Source organism: Peromyscus eremicus, chromosome 7, assembly GCF_949786415.1.
Source record: "Peromyscus eremicus chromosome 7, PerEre_H2_v1, whole genome shotgun sequence".
Lineage (NCBI taxonomy): Eukaryota > Metazoa > Chordata > Mammalia > Rodentia > Cricetidae > Peromyscus > Peromyscus eremicus.
The window spans coordinates 67037261-67052750 of NC_081422.1; the positions used below are offsets into that span (position 1 = coordinate 67037261).

At 37.8% G+C, this 15490-nt stretch overlaps 1 protein-coding gene across 2 annotated transcripts in view; it reads left to right on the forward strand.

Moving 5' to 3' along the window:
* Rfx7 (regulatory factor X7) overlaps window positions 1-15490 on the forward strand; it is a 99284-nt gene that overhangs the window by 55331 nt on the left and 28463 nt on the right. For both annotated transcript variants that reach the window (XM_059268222.1, XM_059268221.1), the window contains exons 4-5: window positions 12511-12593; window positions 14526-14648. In XM_059268222.1, coding sequence (XP_059124205.1) covers window positions 12511-12593; window positions 14526-14648 — 206 coding nt within the window. The remainder of the gene's footprint in view (window positions 1-12510; window positions 12594-14525; window positions 14649-15490) is intronic.

Here is a 15490-nt window from a genome sequence, read left to right on the forward strand (position 1 = left end):
TGTTACGTATGTAGTTATTTATTAGTTTGTGTCATCCTACTCAGGGTTTACTGAATTCATCTTCAGTAGATTAGTTAAATTTGGAGAGTTTTCAGGCATTATCTCTTCACATACTTTTCTGTTCCTTGGATTTTTACCCCTCTATAAAATTTCAGTTATGCATAATATTGAAATTACTGATGTTATTCTGATCTTGAAGACTGTTCTTTTTTCTCTGATTGTATTTCTCTCTACTTTGGTTTTTCTATTAAAATTTTCTAAACCAGGGGGCTGGAGATATGGCTCAGTTGTGGGGCTGGAGATATGGCTCAGTTGTTAAGAGCACTGACTGCTCTTCCAGAGGACCTGGGTTCAAGTCCCAGCACCCACATGTCAGTTCACAACTGTCTGTAACTCCATGATCTGACACCCTCACACAGACATACATACAAGCAAAACACCAATGCAAATAAAATAAAAATAAATAATTTTTTTAATTTCTAAACCTAGGACTCAGAAGCTGAAGCAGGATTGTTAGTTCAAGACCAACCTAGACTATAAGAAAAATACTGTTTATTAATGAATAAATTTTTGTTAGCTGACTTGTACTCAAGTTTTCCCTTGTTTATATTACTAAAAAGGGTCTTAGGAACCTTTCATGATACAAATGTTCAGTTCTTTGTGTATTACAATCAATCCACGTGAGTCTATTAAATGGGTAACAGAATTTATTAAGATATAAATTGAGCACCAGACAGTGTTGGCGCATGCCTTTAATCCCAGCACTTGGGAGGCAGAGCCAGGTGGATCTCTGTGAGTTCGAGGCCAGCCTGGTCTACAGAGCGAGATCCAGGATAGGCACCAAAACAACATAGAGAAACCCTGTCTCGAAAAAAACAAACAAAAAAGATATAAATTGAGGAAATACACTTACAATTCCAGAATGGAGTAGACAGCAGAAGTCATCCTCTGATCTGACTGGGAGCCAATCCACCTCGAAGGCAAGAGCAAAGAGAAGAGGTCATGAGACCCTTCTCTAACTCCTTATAAGAGATCACTCATGTACAATGGCAGGAAGCACCTCCTTCTTTGGGCCCTATAGCCCAAGGTCATGGGCAAAGCAAATACCACTACATTTGTATCTCGAAGAATTGAGCAAAACATAGAAAATCAGTAGTGAAGGCCATTGATTTAGTGAGAATGAAATCAAAGTACACTCCAGAGCAATGGGCTCCAGAAAGCACATGGTTCAAGAGTTCCTGTGTTTCCACAGGCTTTTAGTTACAAAGGGAAATGGAGGAGTTCCCTGAGGGGTTAGGTCCTTTTTTGACTGGCGTGATTAGCATCTCTGCTTATGTAACATCATATTTACTGCACGTGATCTATTCTATAATCTTTTTATAGCCATCTGCTTGAGATGCAGTCCACATGCATGAGCTTTTAAGTGGTTTGTGGTATCCCAAAGGTCACCTTGGGAAAATGGTGTTTCCTTAGTGTGTATGTGTATCTTTAGAGTAATCTCTTACCAGGTTTTATTTCCAAGCCATAGTCAGATTTTTTTTTCCTATTGTTAGAGAGGGCTTGTACAATTGAAGGAACTGTCTAGGGCAGTCCAAGGGGCTTTTTCAGTTACTTGATCCTGGAGTTAACCTTCCAGGACGTGCATCTAACCCTACTCCTGGCTTTATTTAGACATTACTATTCAAACAGTTGAGATAGGGTCATGGTAGCAATCTCAAGCAAGAATAATAGGGACTTTGATAGTTATTTACTGAAGTTCAGAGTTCTAGTAACAAGTACTTCTTCATGTATTATTTTCCTTTAGTCAGTTTCCAGATGCACACAACTGCTCTTTTTTGACCATTTTTGTGCCATTCTGTAAATGTTTTAAAGGAAGCATTTGCCGGCATCTTTTTGTTTGGTTGGTTTTTATTTTGTTTGAGTTTGGGGGCAGGGGGTTGTTGTTTGTTTGTTTTGAGACAGGGTTTTTCTGTAGATAAGGCTGGATGTGGATCTTTGTCTCCTGCCTCCTGAGTGCAAGGATTAAAGGCATAAGCCACAACTGCCCAGCCTTTCCAACATCTTAACCTCACTTTTCCTAATATTTCAACCTTCCCATGGAAATTTTCCTTCTAAAATTTGTATAGTTTAGCCTTTTCTTTTTGATCTTTGAATCATTTTGATTTTGAATTTGTTTTTGGATTCAGTTGATATTTACCACCTGCATGGGTGTCTAGCTGTTCCAGCGCCATTCATTGAGAATTGTGTAGCCTATCAAAAATTATAATGTACGGGTCTTTTTCTATACTGTCTTCCCCTTCCATCCGTGACGTCACCCCATTGTTTTGTTTGCTGTCACTTTGTATGATGTCTGGGTAACAGATCTATAAACAATTCAAATTGTTTTTGCCATTTCTATACAAGTTTTAGAGTTACTTTAACAATTTCTATTTTTAGAAAAATTGTTCCATTGATATTTTTATTAGGATTGCAGTGACTTTATCAGAGTCCTCCTCTGTGAGATTGGGGTATCACTATTAGATGGATCTTCCATAATTTCTCTCAATACACCTTTGTAGTTTGCTCTGTAGATTTCATACAAATTTTCTTAAAACTATTCCTAAATATTAACTTTCTTAAAGTTTGGCTGCTGTTGTGGTTGGTAATTAAAATTGTTTGCTAGCCAGTGCCTTCTTGCCTGTATTTACATTGGTCTTTTGGTAGCATTCTCACTGTTTACAAACTAAACACGGTGGTTGTATTTTTATTTTATGTATGTGAGTGTTTTGCCTGTGTAGATGTAAAGGCACCTTGGTGTATACAGTGCCCGCAGATGCCAGAAGGTGTTGAATTCCCTGGAGCTGGAGTTAAAAGGGTTGTAACCCAACATGTGGGTACTGGAAAACAAATCCTGGTCCTCTGCAAGAGCAGCCAGTGCTCTTAACTCTCCAGTCCTGTAAATATAGTAATTTTATGTAGAGGCCTTAACACTTTATGCCTACTTAATTATAGTATTAATGAATAGTACTTTAATCCCTTTCAGTTTATGTCTAATTACTTTTCTTTGTTGTATCAAAATTCTTGAATTGGTTTTTCTATTTCAAATATGGAAGAGTTCACTGGGGAAAAAAATTGGTCTCTGGCTTCTGGTGAAAATGTAGTATACTTGGGCTAGAGAGATGGTTCAGCAGTTAAGAGCACTGGCTGCTCTTTCAGAGGACCTGGGTTCATACCCAGCACCCACATGGCAGCTCACAACTGCCTGTAATTCCAGTTCTAGGGGATCTGACAACCTTACACAGACATACATGAAGGCAAAACACCAGTGCATATAAAATAAAAATAAAGTTAAAAAAATTACATGTAGTACATTAAACCTATTTTTCCACATGTCAGCAGTTGTTCCTGAGTTCTCTTTTAGAAGTGATAGGAGCTCTCAAGTCTTCTCAGCCCCCACCATGCTTTACATCCTCAGCAAAGATATTTTTCTTAAGTGTTCTCTATTTGCATTACAGTGCCTGACATTGGAGTTTGTGTTGGATTATTTGTGGGCAAAGTTCTTCCAAGAGTCAATTCTTACTGGTTTTTTTGAGACAAGGTTTCTCTGTGTAGCTTTGGAGCCTGTCCTAGAACTCACTCTGTAGACCAGACTGGCCTGGAACTCCTGAGTGCTGGGGAAAAAAAGGCATGTGCCACCACCACCCAGCTCCAAGAGTCATTCTTCCTAGGGTTGGAGAAACCATAATTATCTATATGAGGACAGAAAATGGGGGGAAAGCCTCTATTTTTGTCTTTTAGTAATGTGTACTACCTGCTATCATTGCTTGTGGTGCCATTACAATACCCAATCAATAGAAAACAAAATATAACAGAATAATGATGTCTTGTAGGAATCTCTGCTGTAGGTCAGCCATTTTGCAAAGCATTTGCCTTTTTGCTTTGTGGGAAGCCTTTGATCACTTTGTTTTAAATTATGCTTCCCAACATTTTTTTGCTCACAGCATTTATCTTCATCATGTGGATAAATGTTGTTTATTTTCTAGTTCCATGTTACTAAAATATAAATAATACCTATAATGTACTAAATACTTAATTCTGGATGAATGAATAATTTCATTTAATTTTGAAACTTTCAAGTGTGTTTCATCATTATTGAGTGGGAGGAGAATTAACTTATTCTCCTTAACTGCTAATGTGATGGATAAACTAAAAGTGGTCTGGAACACTAGAATATAGGATACATGCTTTCTAGAACCAGACTCATATTAGAATCACGCCTCCTAAGAGAGATTACACACTCCTAACAGTAAGTTAAAGTAGCTCACTCAAGTGTTTCCTGCCCCTGCCCAATGTATATACTATAATAAGTCATTAAAGAGGTATGTGTAAAGCATGGACCATTTGAAAAAGTTCCTTTTCTCCTCCTCTGCTATAAGAAGCATTCTATAGTGAATGCTAAATGCTAACCAAGGTCAGAATACTAACCCAGACTTGACTAAAACTAAGACCATGTTTTGGAGCATCTAATTAAAATATACCATGGCTTTAAAATGCTTGTGGTTAGAAGATAGGTTTATTTTGTGAGATAACCTTGGGGTAACTTAGTAAAGACATTCTAATTAACTGTAATATTTTTATTTAGTCCTAAAAAATTCCATGTTGTTTGTTTCTTTCCTATAGTTTTCTTCTAATTTATTACTATTAGCTTATGAATCCAAATTTTAAGAATTAAGGAGATAAATAAATAAAATTAACATAAAAACCCAAATTATATTTGAAACCACATTCCTAAATGTAAGCTTTCCTTAATACAGGGAATGTTCTTGACAATCTCTTTGATTTTTTTTCTTTCTTATTAAAATCTACTTATACTGTTAGATACATAACTTTCACAGTATTATACACAGAATCCACTTAGAATCTCATTATAGTCCTATCTTGGAAAATGGATTTTTCAGCATTCACATTGCAGCACTTTGAGATTCTTACTGCTACAATTTCTCCACACATAATTGTGGATGGAGTAAATTGAAAGGAGTTTCTTGCTTTGTTTTGTTTTGATTTTTAGTTAGGGTTAGAATCCATGATGACAGCAGAGAAGCAGGTAAAAGCTCACACATTGATCCACAACTATAAGACAGAAAAAGAGAGAAGGCATCCTGGGAATGGAATGAGTCTTTTGAAAACTCAGAGCCTGCCCATGGTGACATACTTCTTCCAACAAGGCCACACCTCCTAATCCTTCCCAAACAGTTCCACCAACTGGGGACCAAGTATTGAAGTCCGTGAATCTATGGGGGCCATTCTCATTCAAACTACAACACTAGAGTTGGGTGTTTGCTTATTGGACTTGGTTCACTTTTCCTTCCCTGACCCTAGTAACTCAACATTGTCCAAGTGTACTTAGATCACATTACTTAGAGCAGAGCAGAGGAATTAAACCATTTCCATTTCATACCTAGTTCAGTAGGTTTATAAATAAAAGGCCAAATTCTTACAGTAATCAAAAATAATATAAAGTGTTTGCTCTCCTGGTTGCTTGATGTTTTCTAGAACAGAGAATAGAAAAACAATTTCCTTTTAGTTTATGTAGGTACCCCACAAGAGGAAATCCTACACCTCTGTAACACCCCTGATGTCCTAGTAGTTAGGAAACTGAAAATTAAGACCACAAACATAGAAAATAGAGTCCTCATACCTTTGCCTCTATCTTTCATATTTAATCCTGTGAAACAAAGTGCTGAGATTTGGGATTATGAATGAAGAGACTGAGGTATTTGAGTAACTGGAATATCAGAAGACTTGTATCATAAGTCTCCAAAAACAAAATGAATTGATACTTACAACTAAGAGAAAAGTCCTTTGAGAACATGTAACTACTGGGGGATTAGTACACCATATTTATGATGAAGAGCCCTTGTTTTAAATGTTCTCAACATGAAAAGTACTTTGAATACTTAATTCCAGGGGATTATCCTCTGAGGAGCCGTCGCAGTATCTGTTAAACATCCAGATTCTCTAGTGGGGCGCCCCCGCACCCCCCATTTCAGCTCTGCTGCTCCAGAGAAGCTTCAGAGCCTTTGTGTCAAAGCTCAATTTGACCATACTCATCATTACTTATAAAATGGTATGTGAAATAGAAACATTTCTTCATACCATAAGATTATTTAAAATAATGTAAAACGTAAGTGTTAACAAAAATATGGAAAAATCCTGACGTTGCTGCTGGGAATATAAATTGGTATAACAGTTTGGGGGAAGTAATTAGAAACTAATAAAGTTGAAGATGTTCAACTTGATGACTATATTTCTACTTTTAGACATGTTGCAAAAACTCACAGGGACACAAATAATAGCATTAGTATGTAAAATAGTGAAACTGCGATAATTCACTCTCAGTAGAAAAATGAACAGAGGCCTGCGGTGGTGGCGCACACCTTTAATGCCAGCACTCGGGAGGCAGAGTGGATCGCTGTGAGTTGGAGGCCAGCCTGGGCTACAGAGCAAGATCCAAGGCAGGAACCAAAACTACATAGAGAAACACTGTCTCAAAAAAAAAAGAAAAAAGAAAAATAAAGAAGACCATTCTATACAATATACTTTTTCATTTATCTGACTTTAGTTTTTTGTTTGTTTTGTTGTTGTTGTTGTTGTTGGTTTTACTAGCATATACTGATTGTGTAAACCAGTAGCTTTTCTTATACCTTGTTCATAGATGCATATGACTTTTTTTTTTGGTTTTTTGTTTGTTTGTTTGTTTGTTTGTTTTTGTTTTCAAGACAGAGTTTCTCTGTGTAGCTTTGGTGCCTTTCCTGAAACTAACTCTGTAGCCCAGGCTGGCCTCAAACTCACAGAGATCCACCTGACTCTGCCTCCCAAGTGCTGGGATTAAAGGCATGTGCCACCACCGACCAGCGCATATGACATTTTGTTGCTGCTCACACACACACACACACACACACACACACACACACACACACACCATTGCTTTCTCTCATTTTCCTTCTATTCCTTTTTCCTTTAAACATCCCTAGTAATCCCACTTTTATTTTTATGCTCCCTAAAATGCACATATAGAAGAAAATATGCAGTATTTTTTGAGACTGGCTTATTTCGTTTCCATCTATTTTCTTACAAATTAGATGATTTTTTTGTGTGGCTGAATAAAACTGTTGTGTGTAACTATCACATTTTGTTTATCTTTTATCTATCAGTGTTTTAGGATGATCCCATTACATTAGTATTTTAAACATTGGTTATACAGATTTTTTATTGTGTATGTGCTGCTGCTGAAGAGATGTTAAAAAGATTAGAAGCAAATGTAGCATGCCTACCTGTTCTCTCTGTAATCTATTTGTAATGTTTTATAATTTTATAATTTTAGATTTTTAAAAACAAATTGGATGTTAAATTTTTAGAAAGGTTCCTATCTGGCCTCATCTGATTTTTTAGTATTCTGTCTCATAAAAGAATTAATTAGACCAAAACAGATAAAGCTTCATCTTAGTTGATGGCAAAAGTATAACCTGATACTTGAAAGCATTACTAAATGAATCCATGAATACAAATTAATTATCCATAAGCTGAGCATGTTTATGAGTGAATACTAGTATCTAAAATAGAGGAACACACAGGATAGTGTTACAAGCTTCAATTCAGTTCAGTTATTAACAGTTTTTGCTTGTTTGTTTTGTTTTGTATAAATGTTTAAAGTTCAGGGGGAAAGGCCATCAAAGCTGTGTTGTGTTTTGTTTTTAAGATTTATGTATTTATTGTGTATATAGTGTTCTGCCTGCATGTGTCGCTGCAGGCCAGTAGAAGGAACCAGATCTCATTATGATGGCTGTGAGCCACCATGCAGTTGCTGGGAATTGAACTCAGGACCTTTGGAAGAGCAGCCAGTGCTCTTAATTAACCTCTGAGCCATCTCTCCAGACCAAAGCTGTATATTTTTAAACCATTGCTTCACAGCCTCCTCCCCCACAAGGCCCCACTTAGATAAGTGTAAATGAGCTTTTGGTTCATTTGAAATTCCAAAATAAGTGAACTACTTGTCTAAATATGAGTGGATGAAAGCAGGAACCCTTTTCCTCTTCTCATATTTTCTTACATCAGTTATCGCCCAGTGTATTCAATAAACTAGGTAATACTTTAGGCTTACCCTAAACTTGAAACCATTTTCATAACTTTTCTTGAAGAATGTCTTTTGCCGGGTGGTGGTGGCCCACGCCTTTAATCCCAACACCCGGGAAGCAAAGGCAGGCGGATCTCTGTGAGTTCAAGGCCAGCCTGGTCTACAGAGCGAGGTTCCAGGACAGCCTCCAAAGCTATGCAGAGAAACCCTGTCTTGAAAAAACAACAAAAACAAAAAAGAATGTCTTTCAAAAAGTGAAAACTTAAGTCTAGCAATAAAGGGATGTTGGTGTAGGTCATTGTTTTTAAAATGAGATCTTTTAAAGTTTGAGGTCTTCAGATGTGAAGACACATCTGCCCAACTCTGTTATAAACTATAGTTGGTGTTTAAGATTTTTATTTCATGTTTATGAGTATTTTGCCTGCGTGCGTGCGTGCGTGTGTGTGTGTGTGTGTGTACCGTGTGTGTGTACCATGTGTGTGCCTGATACCATAGAGGTTAGGAAAGAATGTTGGAGCCATGTGTGGTGGCACACTTCTTTAATTTCAGCACTAGAGAGGCAGAGGCAGGCCTGAGTTTAAGGCCAGCCTGAGTGAGGACAGCTAGGGCTACATAGAGAAACCTCATCTCAGAAAACCAGAGAGACAGAGACAGAGAGAGGAGAGAGGAGAGAGGAGAGAGAGGAGAGAGAGAGAGAGAGAGAGAGAGAGAGAGAGAGAGAGAGAGAGAGAGAGAGAGAGAGAGAGAACGAGAACAGGGACAGGGACAGACTGAAAAGAATGTTGGGTCCCTGGTTATGAGCTCTGGGAATTTAACCCAGCTCCTCTGCAAAAGCAACAAGTGCATTTAACCTCTGAGCTATCTCTCCAACCCTTAAACTATATTTTTTTCTGGTAATATAGCATAAATTTTACCATTACTCACACTTAGTATATACATTCACAGTGCAGTACAAGTAATACCCAATCTAATTCCAAACTATTTGCATCTAAGAGGCAATATTGTACCCATAATAAATCACTGCACTTCCCTTCACACAGCCTCTTGAGGGGTGGGGTGTCACTAATATGCCTAGGCTTCTTGTGAATGGTGTCTTTCATTTAGAGCAGCAGTTTTCAACCTGTGGATTGTGACCCCTTTGGGGTCATATATCAGATATCCTGCGTATCAGATATTTACATTACAGTTCTTAACAGTAGCAAAATTTCAGTTATGAAATAGCAACAAAATAATTTTATGGTTGGAGGTCACCACAACATAAGGAATTATATTAAAAGGTAGCGCGGCATTGGGAAGGTTGAGAACCGCTGACTTAGAGTAAGGTTATTAAAGCAGAAGCAAGCAGATCTCTGCATTCAGGCCTAGCCAGGGCTAGATAGTGAGACCCTCTCTTAGAAACACACACACACACACACACACACACACACACACACACACACACACACACACGCAGTTCTTAAGTGTATATATTTCACTGCTATGAAAATAGACCACCAGCCTTTACTTCATAAATCCAGCCAGATGTGGTTTTTAACAACCAGTACATCTCAAAATGGAATAGAAAACCTTTGTTCTTTACATTTAAGTTTTCACAAAGTGTATTAAATAATCTGATGTTTAACATTAAATGCTTGCCACATAATACTCTTACCTTGATAATCTAGTAGGTTTAGAGTTTTTACATAAATCAACCAGCATTGTTTTGTAAGCCAACATTTGGCAGTGAATGACATAAATGCCTAAAACCAGAAAACTGTGCTGAACTTAGACTGGACTAAAATACCATTCGTACACACGGGTCATTTTGTTCCCATTTTCTTCATAGAGTTTGATATTAGCAGTTTTTAGTGATATTTTATAGTTTTTCTTTTTATGTTAAATACCAGTTGCAAATAAAGAAATAACAGCATTTACAATTTTTTTGTTGCTTGATATAAGAAAACAAAATTTTTGAAATTTTTTCCCTAAAATATTTTTTTGTTTTTGTTTTTTTTTTCCCAAGACAGGGTTTCTCGGTGTAGTTTTGGTGCCTGTCCTGTATCTCACTCTGTAGACCAGGCTGGCCTCAAACTCACCTCAAATCCACCTGGCTCTGCCTCCCGAGTGCTGGGATTAAAGGCCTGCACCACCACCACCACCACCACCACCACCGCCTGGCCCAAAAATATTTTTTTTGTAACATCTTCTTCTAAGTCTCCTTTGAAATACATTTTGAAATGTCTTCTTTGTTCTTGAGTTCCTTCTCTACTCTTCTCAGATCTGTAGAGGTAGAAGCCCAAGTTTCACAATCAGTATGAAATACTTCTTTTCTTAGTTATAGTTCTCAGACTTTGTCCATAATACTATGTTTGTTTTATTATTACAGTGTAACCTCCCTAGGTTCAATATGATAGGCACTTTGGAGGTTAATAGAGAATGATAGTATTTAATAAAGATATTTAAGGAGCCAACTTTAATATATTAAAGAGGGGAGAAGTTTGAGGCAGGGAAGCCAGTTAGTTATATATTGTCTTAAGTCTTTAAAGGCAAAAAAAAAAAATTGTGGTGTTGATCTGTATTGTGCTGTGTTCAATATCTACAATATTGTGTAATTGTTCAAGTACTTGTTTAATATACAATACACAATATAGCTATGTGATTCTCTTCCATAATTTGTGAACCATGGCAAAACCCAAAACATAAACTCTCTTTTGTTGGTGAAAAGAAGAGCTAAAAGACCTAGAGTAATACGTGGCAGTGAAAATAAAGAGACTGGAAGACTGTGGGGCAGAAAGTTAGTGGTCCCACTGAAAGATTAATTGGAATACACTGTGGAGAATGAACTAAGCAGACTCCAAAACCACACATTGTGGGAACTAAGGAAAGAAGGTAGTGGTCAATGAAAAACTGAGGAAGGAATACCCACTTTCTTTGTTTTTGTTTTTTCTTTAAGAGATATAGCTCATTAGGTATTAGAACAAAAGCCATTTGGAAAATCCCTATAGATGATGGGATTTTTTGAACTGTACATTTAGGACCTATATGCAAATAATAAATAGATTAAATTAACTTGTGAATTGGTTGTGAGCTCTGGGAATTTAATCCAGCTCCTCTGCAAAAGCAACAAGTGAATTTAACCTCTGCTTGTCTAAGATTAAATGTGTGGATAAATTTTGATAATAGGAACAGACTGCTGTGATCTAGGGAGATGACTTGGTGGGTAAGAGTGTTTTCTGCACAAGCATAAGGATCTGTATTTGGGTTTCCAGTGCACACATAAGAAGCCAGGGCATGGACCTGCATCTATACTCCCAGTGTTGCCGAGGGAGGTGGGGGGAGATGGTGGCCTGCCGACCACCAGTCTAGCCAGTAAAGGGCCAACTCCAGGCCTAGTGAGAGGCCATTTCTCTTTTTTTTTTTTTTTTTTCTCTGAGACAGGGTTTCTCCATGTAGCTTTGCGCCTTTCCTGGAACTCACTTGGTAGCCCAGGCTGGCCTTGAACTCACAGTGATCTGCCTGCCTCTGCCTCCCGAGTCCTGGGATTAAAGGCGTGCACCACCGCCCGGCTTTTTCTTTTTTTTCTTTTTTTTTTTTTTTTTTTTTTTTTTTTTTTTTTTTTTTTTTTTTTTTTTTGAGAGGCCATTTCTCAAAGAAATAAAACAGTGCAATATAGGAAGACACCTAACATCCTCCCCTGGCCTCTCTATATATACATACATGTGTACAATTGTAAGTAATACCCATAAACAAAATAAATTGGCTGTTCAAGATTGTGGGATTATTTTCCCTTCAAAATTGAATCTGTATTTAAACTGTGCTTTATTAAGAAGAAATTCTGAGCCAGGCATGGTGGTACATGCCTTTAATCCCAGCTCTCAGGAAGCTGAGACAGGTGGATATCTGTGAGTTAAAGGCCAGACTGATCTACATAGAGAGTTCCAGGACAGCCAGAGCTGCATAATAGAGTAACCTGTCTGAAAAAGACCTCCTCCATCCCTACACTCCCCAAAAAAAATCTGTCATCAGAAATGCCACTAACCAGTTTACTTTCCATTACAATGTAGTTTGGCTTGAATAAGTTACCCTGGATGTCTTCATTGTAAAGAGGATTATGACATGGGTGGAATGCATAAGAAGGAATGCAGGGGTGGCATCATTGCTCAACAGTAGTAGTAGAGAATCTTATAAACAGGTTCTCTAAAAAGAAGCAACTGTTGAAATTCCAGCTGTAATTTCACCTGCATAGTTCAGAAGGGTTTGTGGGTTTATTTCAGGTTTTTAAACTTCCATTAGCATTAGTCGAAATCTAGGTATTTGAAATTTAGAAAGAGATCAGTAGTTTTTACAGGAAATGTTAATTAATTTAGTTGGGAGGAATTTTTTTTTAATGATCTTTCTTTTTAACCCTTTGTAACCAGCAAGAAGTTGAGAAGTTTACAGACCTAGAGAAACTCTACCTCTACCTTCAGCTGCCTTCTGGTCTCAGCAGTGCAGAGAAAAGGTAGCCTTGTCCTTGTCCTTGTCTTTGTCAGAACTACCTTATTTGTAGGACGGTGCTAAGCTGTGTGCATTAGGATTGGTGGTGGTGGTTGTATTCCTAAGGTTTTCAGAACTCAGACTGGCAAAACAATAGGTCCTTTGGGTGTTTGATAATATTTGGTTGAGTATTTATGTGCAGATTTTACTAATTCATTGTGTTACTGGCTAACAACTGAAATGTAAGTTGGGTTTTGCTGTATAGGCCAGTGGGAGTATTTATGCAGTATAAAAAATTGTGAAAAAAAAAAAAACAGAAAACTAAAGAATAACCAGGTAAGTATTCTGAAGACTAAAATATAGCATTGTTTTAAATGTAATGATAAGTAAGCACATCATAGGATGTAAGAGGAAAAAGAGAAAGTACAGTGTTGAGCATAATTCATGGTAAATATACCTCACTTTAAGTACTTGGGATATTGCTTTAGTTTCATCATTAAAAACACTTCCATGGAGAAAATTGTTCTTCAGATGCTATTCATAAGAGTTTCATTACCTTTTAAGTATTTCTTAGTATTCATTTCACTCATGTGCTATTTTCAACATTCTATTCATTTAAAATTGTACATAAGAAGAAATGCAATAAAAATTCCATTGCTTTTACCAGCTCTTGCCTCATACCAAATGTAATAACTATTTAAATCATTTCCTGATCTAAAAACATGCTCGGTATTTTGGAATCAGATGACTCCTCTAGGAAGCTGAGATTAATGTCAGAATCAATAGAAAAGCTTGCCTTATACTGTCTAATGCCGATTTCGTGAGATCAGCTTATTAAAGTACTGCCAGATAATAAATAAAAATTCACGCTTTTGGTTTGACATGGTAGTTTATGCCAAGAGCCTAATTGTGAGAAGGGTTGTGGTGGGATATTGATCCTCTTGAAATCTCTCCCATGCGTTCTAGAGATGGAGTGGTTAGTATGATTTCAGGGTAGGTACTTCTACATGGCAGACCAAAGGAAATATAAAGAATTTACCATAATATTTGTTTTAAACATTTAATGATTTAGTAAGTATAGGCAAATGAACAAGCAAGTAAGTGAGGAAATATTCACACAAAGGTAATTTTGGCCAAACAAACCTAATGTTATAATATCCCCACCGCCTATCATGCTTTAGAATCCAAACCAGCAATGGAATGGGTCAGTAATTGCATTCTGACACTGATTGTAAAAACTGTCTCACAGTCGCAAATGAGCAATTTGTATATAGATTACTGAGTATCTACTATATGTCCTGAGTTCGGTTTGACCTGTTAATATGTTTTTTTGTTTTGGGGGGATTTGTTTTTTTTGGAGGGGTTACAAGACAGGGTTTTTCTGTGTAGCTTTGGAGCCTGTCCTGGAACTCACTCTGTAGCCCAGGCTGGCCTCGAACTCACAGAGATCTGCCTGGCTCTGCCTCCCGAGTCCTGGGATTAAAGGCGTGCGTCATCACCGCCTGGCTGATAATATGTTTTTAAGGTAACATTTAGGCCTTGCTTAAAAAATTATTAATGGGGCCGGGCGGTGGTGGCGCACGCCTTTAATCCCAGCACTCGGGAGGCAGAGGCAGGCGGATCTTTGTGAGTTCGAGGCCAGCCTGGTCTCCAAAGCGAGTTCCAGGAAAGGCGCAAAGCTACACAGAGAAACCCTGTCTCGAAAAGAAAAAAAAAAAAACCACAAAAAAAAAAAATTATTAATGGGGGCCCGGCAGTGGTGGCGCATGCCTTTAATCCCAGGACTCGGGAGGCAGAGCCAGGCGGATCTCTGTGCGTTCGAGGCCAGCCTGCTCTCCAAAGCGAGTTCCAGGAAAGGTGCAAAGCTACACAGAGAAACTCTGTCTCGGAAAATATATATATATATAAATGGAATTGCTATCTAGTCAGCTAAAATGTGTCTATATTTTATGATTAGTGATCAGAATGCCATGTCATCTAGTCGAGCACAGCAGATGCATGCCTTTTCCTGGATTCGGAATACCTTGGAGGAGCATCCTGAGACTTCACTTCCCAAACAAGAAGTCTATGATGAATACAAGTAAGTTTTCATGTCTTACAGTGTGATGTATTATAGCGGATGACTACTGTGTGGTACTGTGATCGATTTTTTCATTCCTTCCTTATTGTCTAGCTACTAGTTGGGCACTGCTTTTAGAAATTTCCAAGGTACCTTCCAGCTCTAAGCTTCTGTGGTAGAAGATTATTAAATGAGGGGTTTGTCTAGGGTTTTGAAGGTAAGATGATGCCGTAGGGATACTGAATTAAAAAGATTCTTCTCTTCGCCGGGCGGTGGTGGCGCACGCCTTTAATCCCAGCACTCGGGAGGCAGAGCCAGGCGGATCTCTGTGAGTTCGAGGCCAGCCTGGGCTACCAAGTGAGTCCCAGGAAAGGCGCAAAGCTACACAGAGAAACCCTGTCTCGAAAAACCAAAAAAAAAAAAAAAAAAAAAAAAAAAGATTCTTACAGAATTTCTAGAATGGCAAGAATAGTGGGAGGGACTAGAGGGACAGTGGATGACAATAAAGAAATCAGTGCATGGCCAGGTGGCAGTGGCACACACCTTTAATCCCAGCACTCGGGAGGCAGAGCCAGGCATATCTCTGTGAGTTCCAGGCCAGCCTGGTCTACAGAGTGAGATCCAGGACAGGCGCCAAAACTACACAGAGAAACCCTGTCTCAAAAAAAACAAAAAGAAAAAAAAAAAAATCAGTGTATAACAAAAAACTAAAACATGTCTTTATACTTGGATATTTTTAAAAGTCACTTTGTATGAATCTAAAACTATTTAATCTTCCATGCCAACCAAAGAATGTTGTGAGTTATTTATTCAAGAATAAGAGAAATCAGTGACTTTATAAAAAAAGAAAAAAAAAACACTGA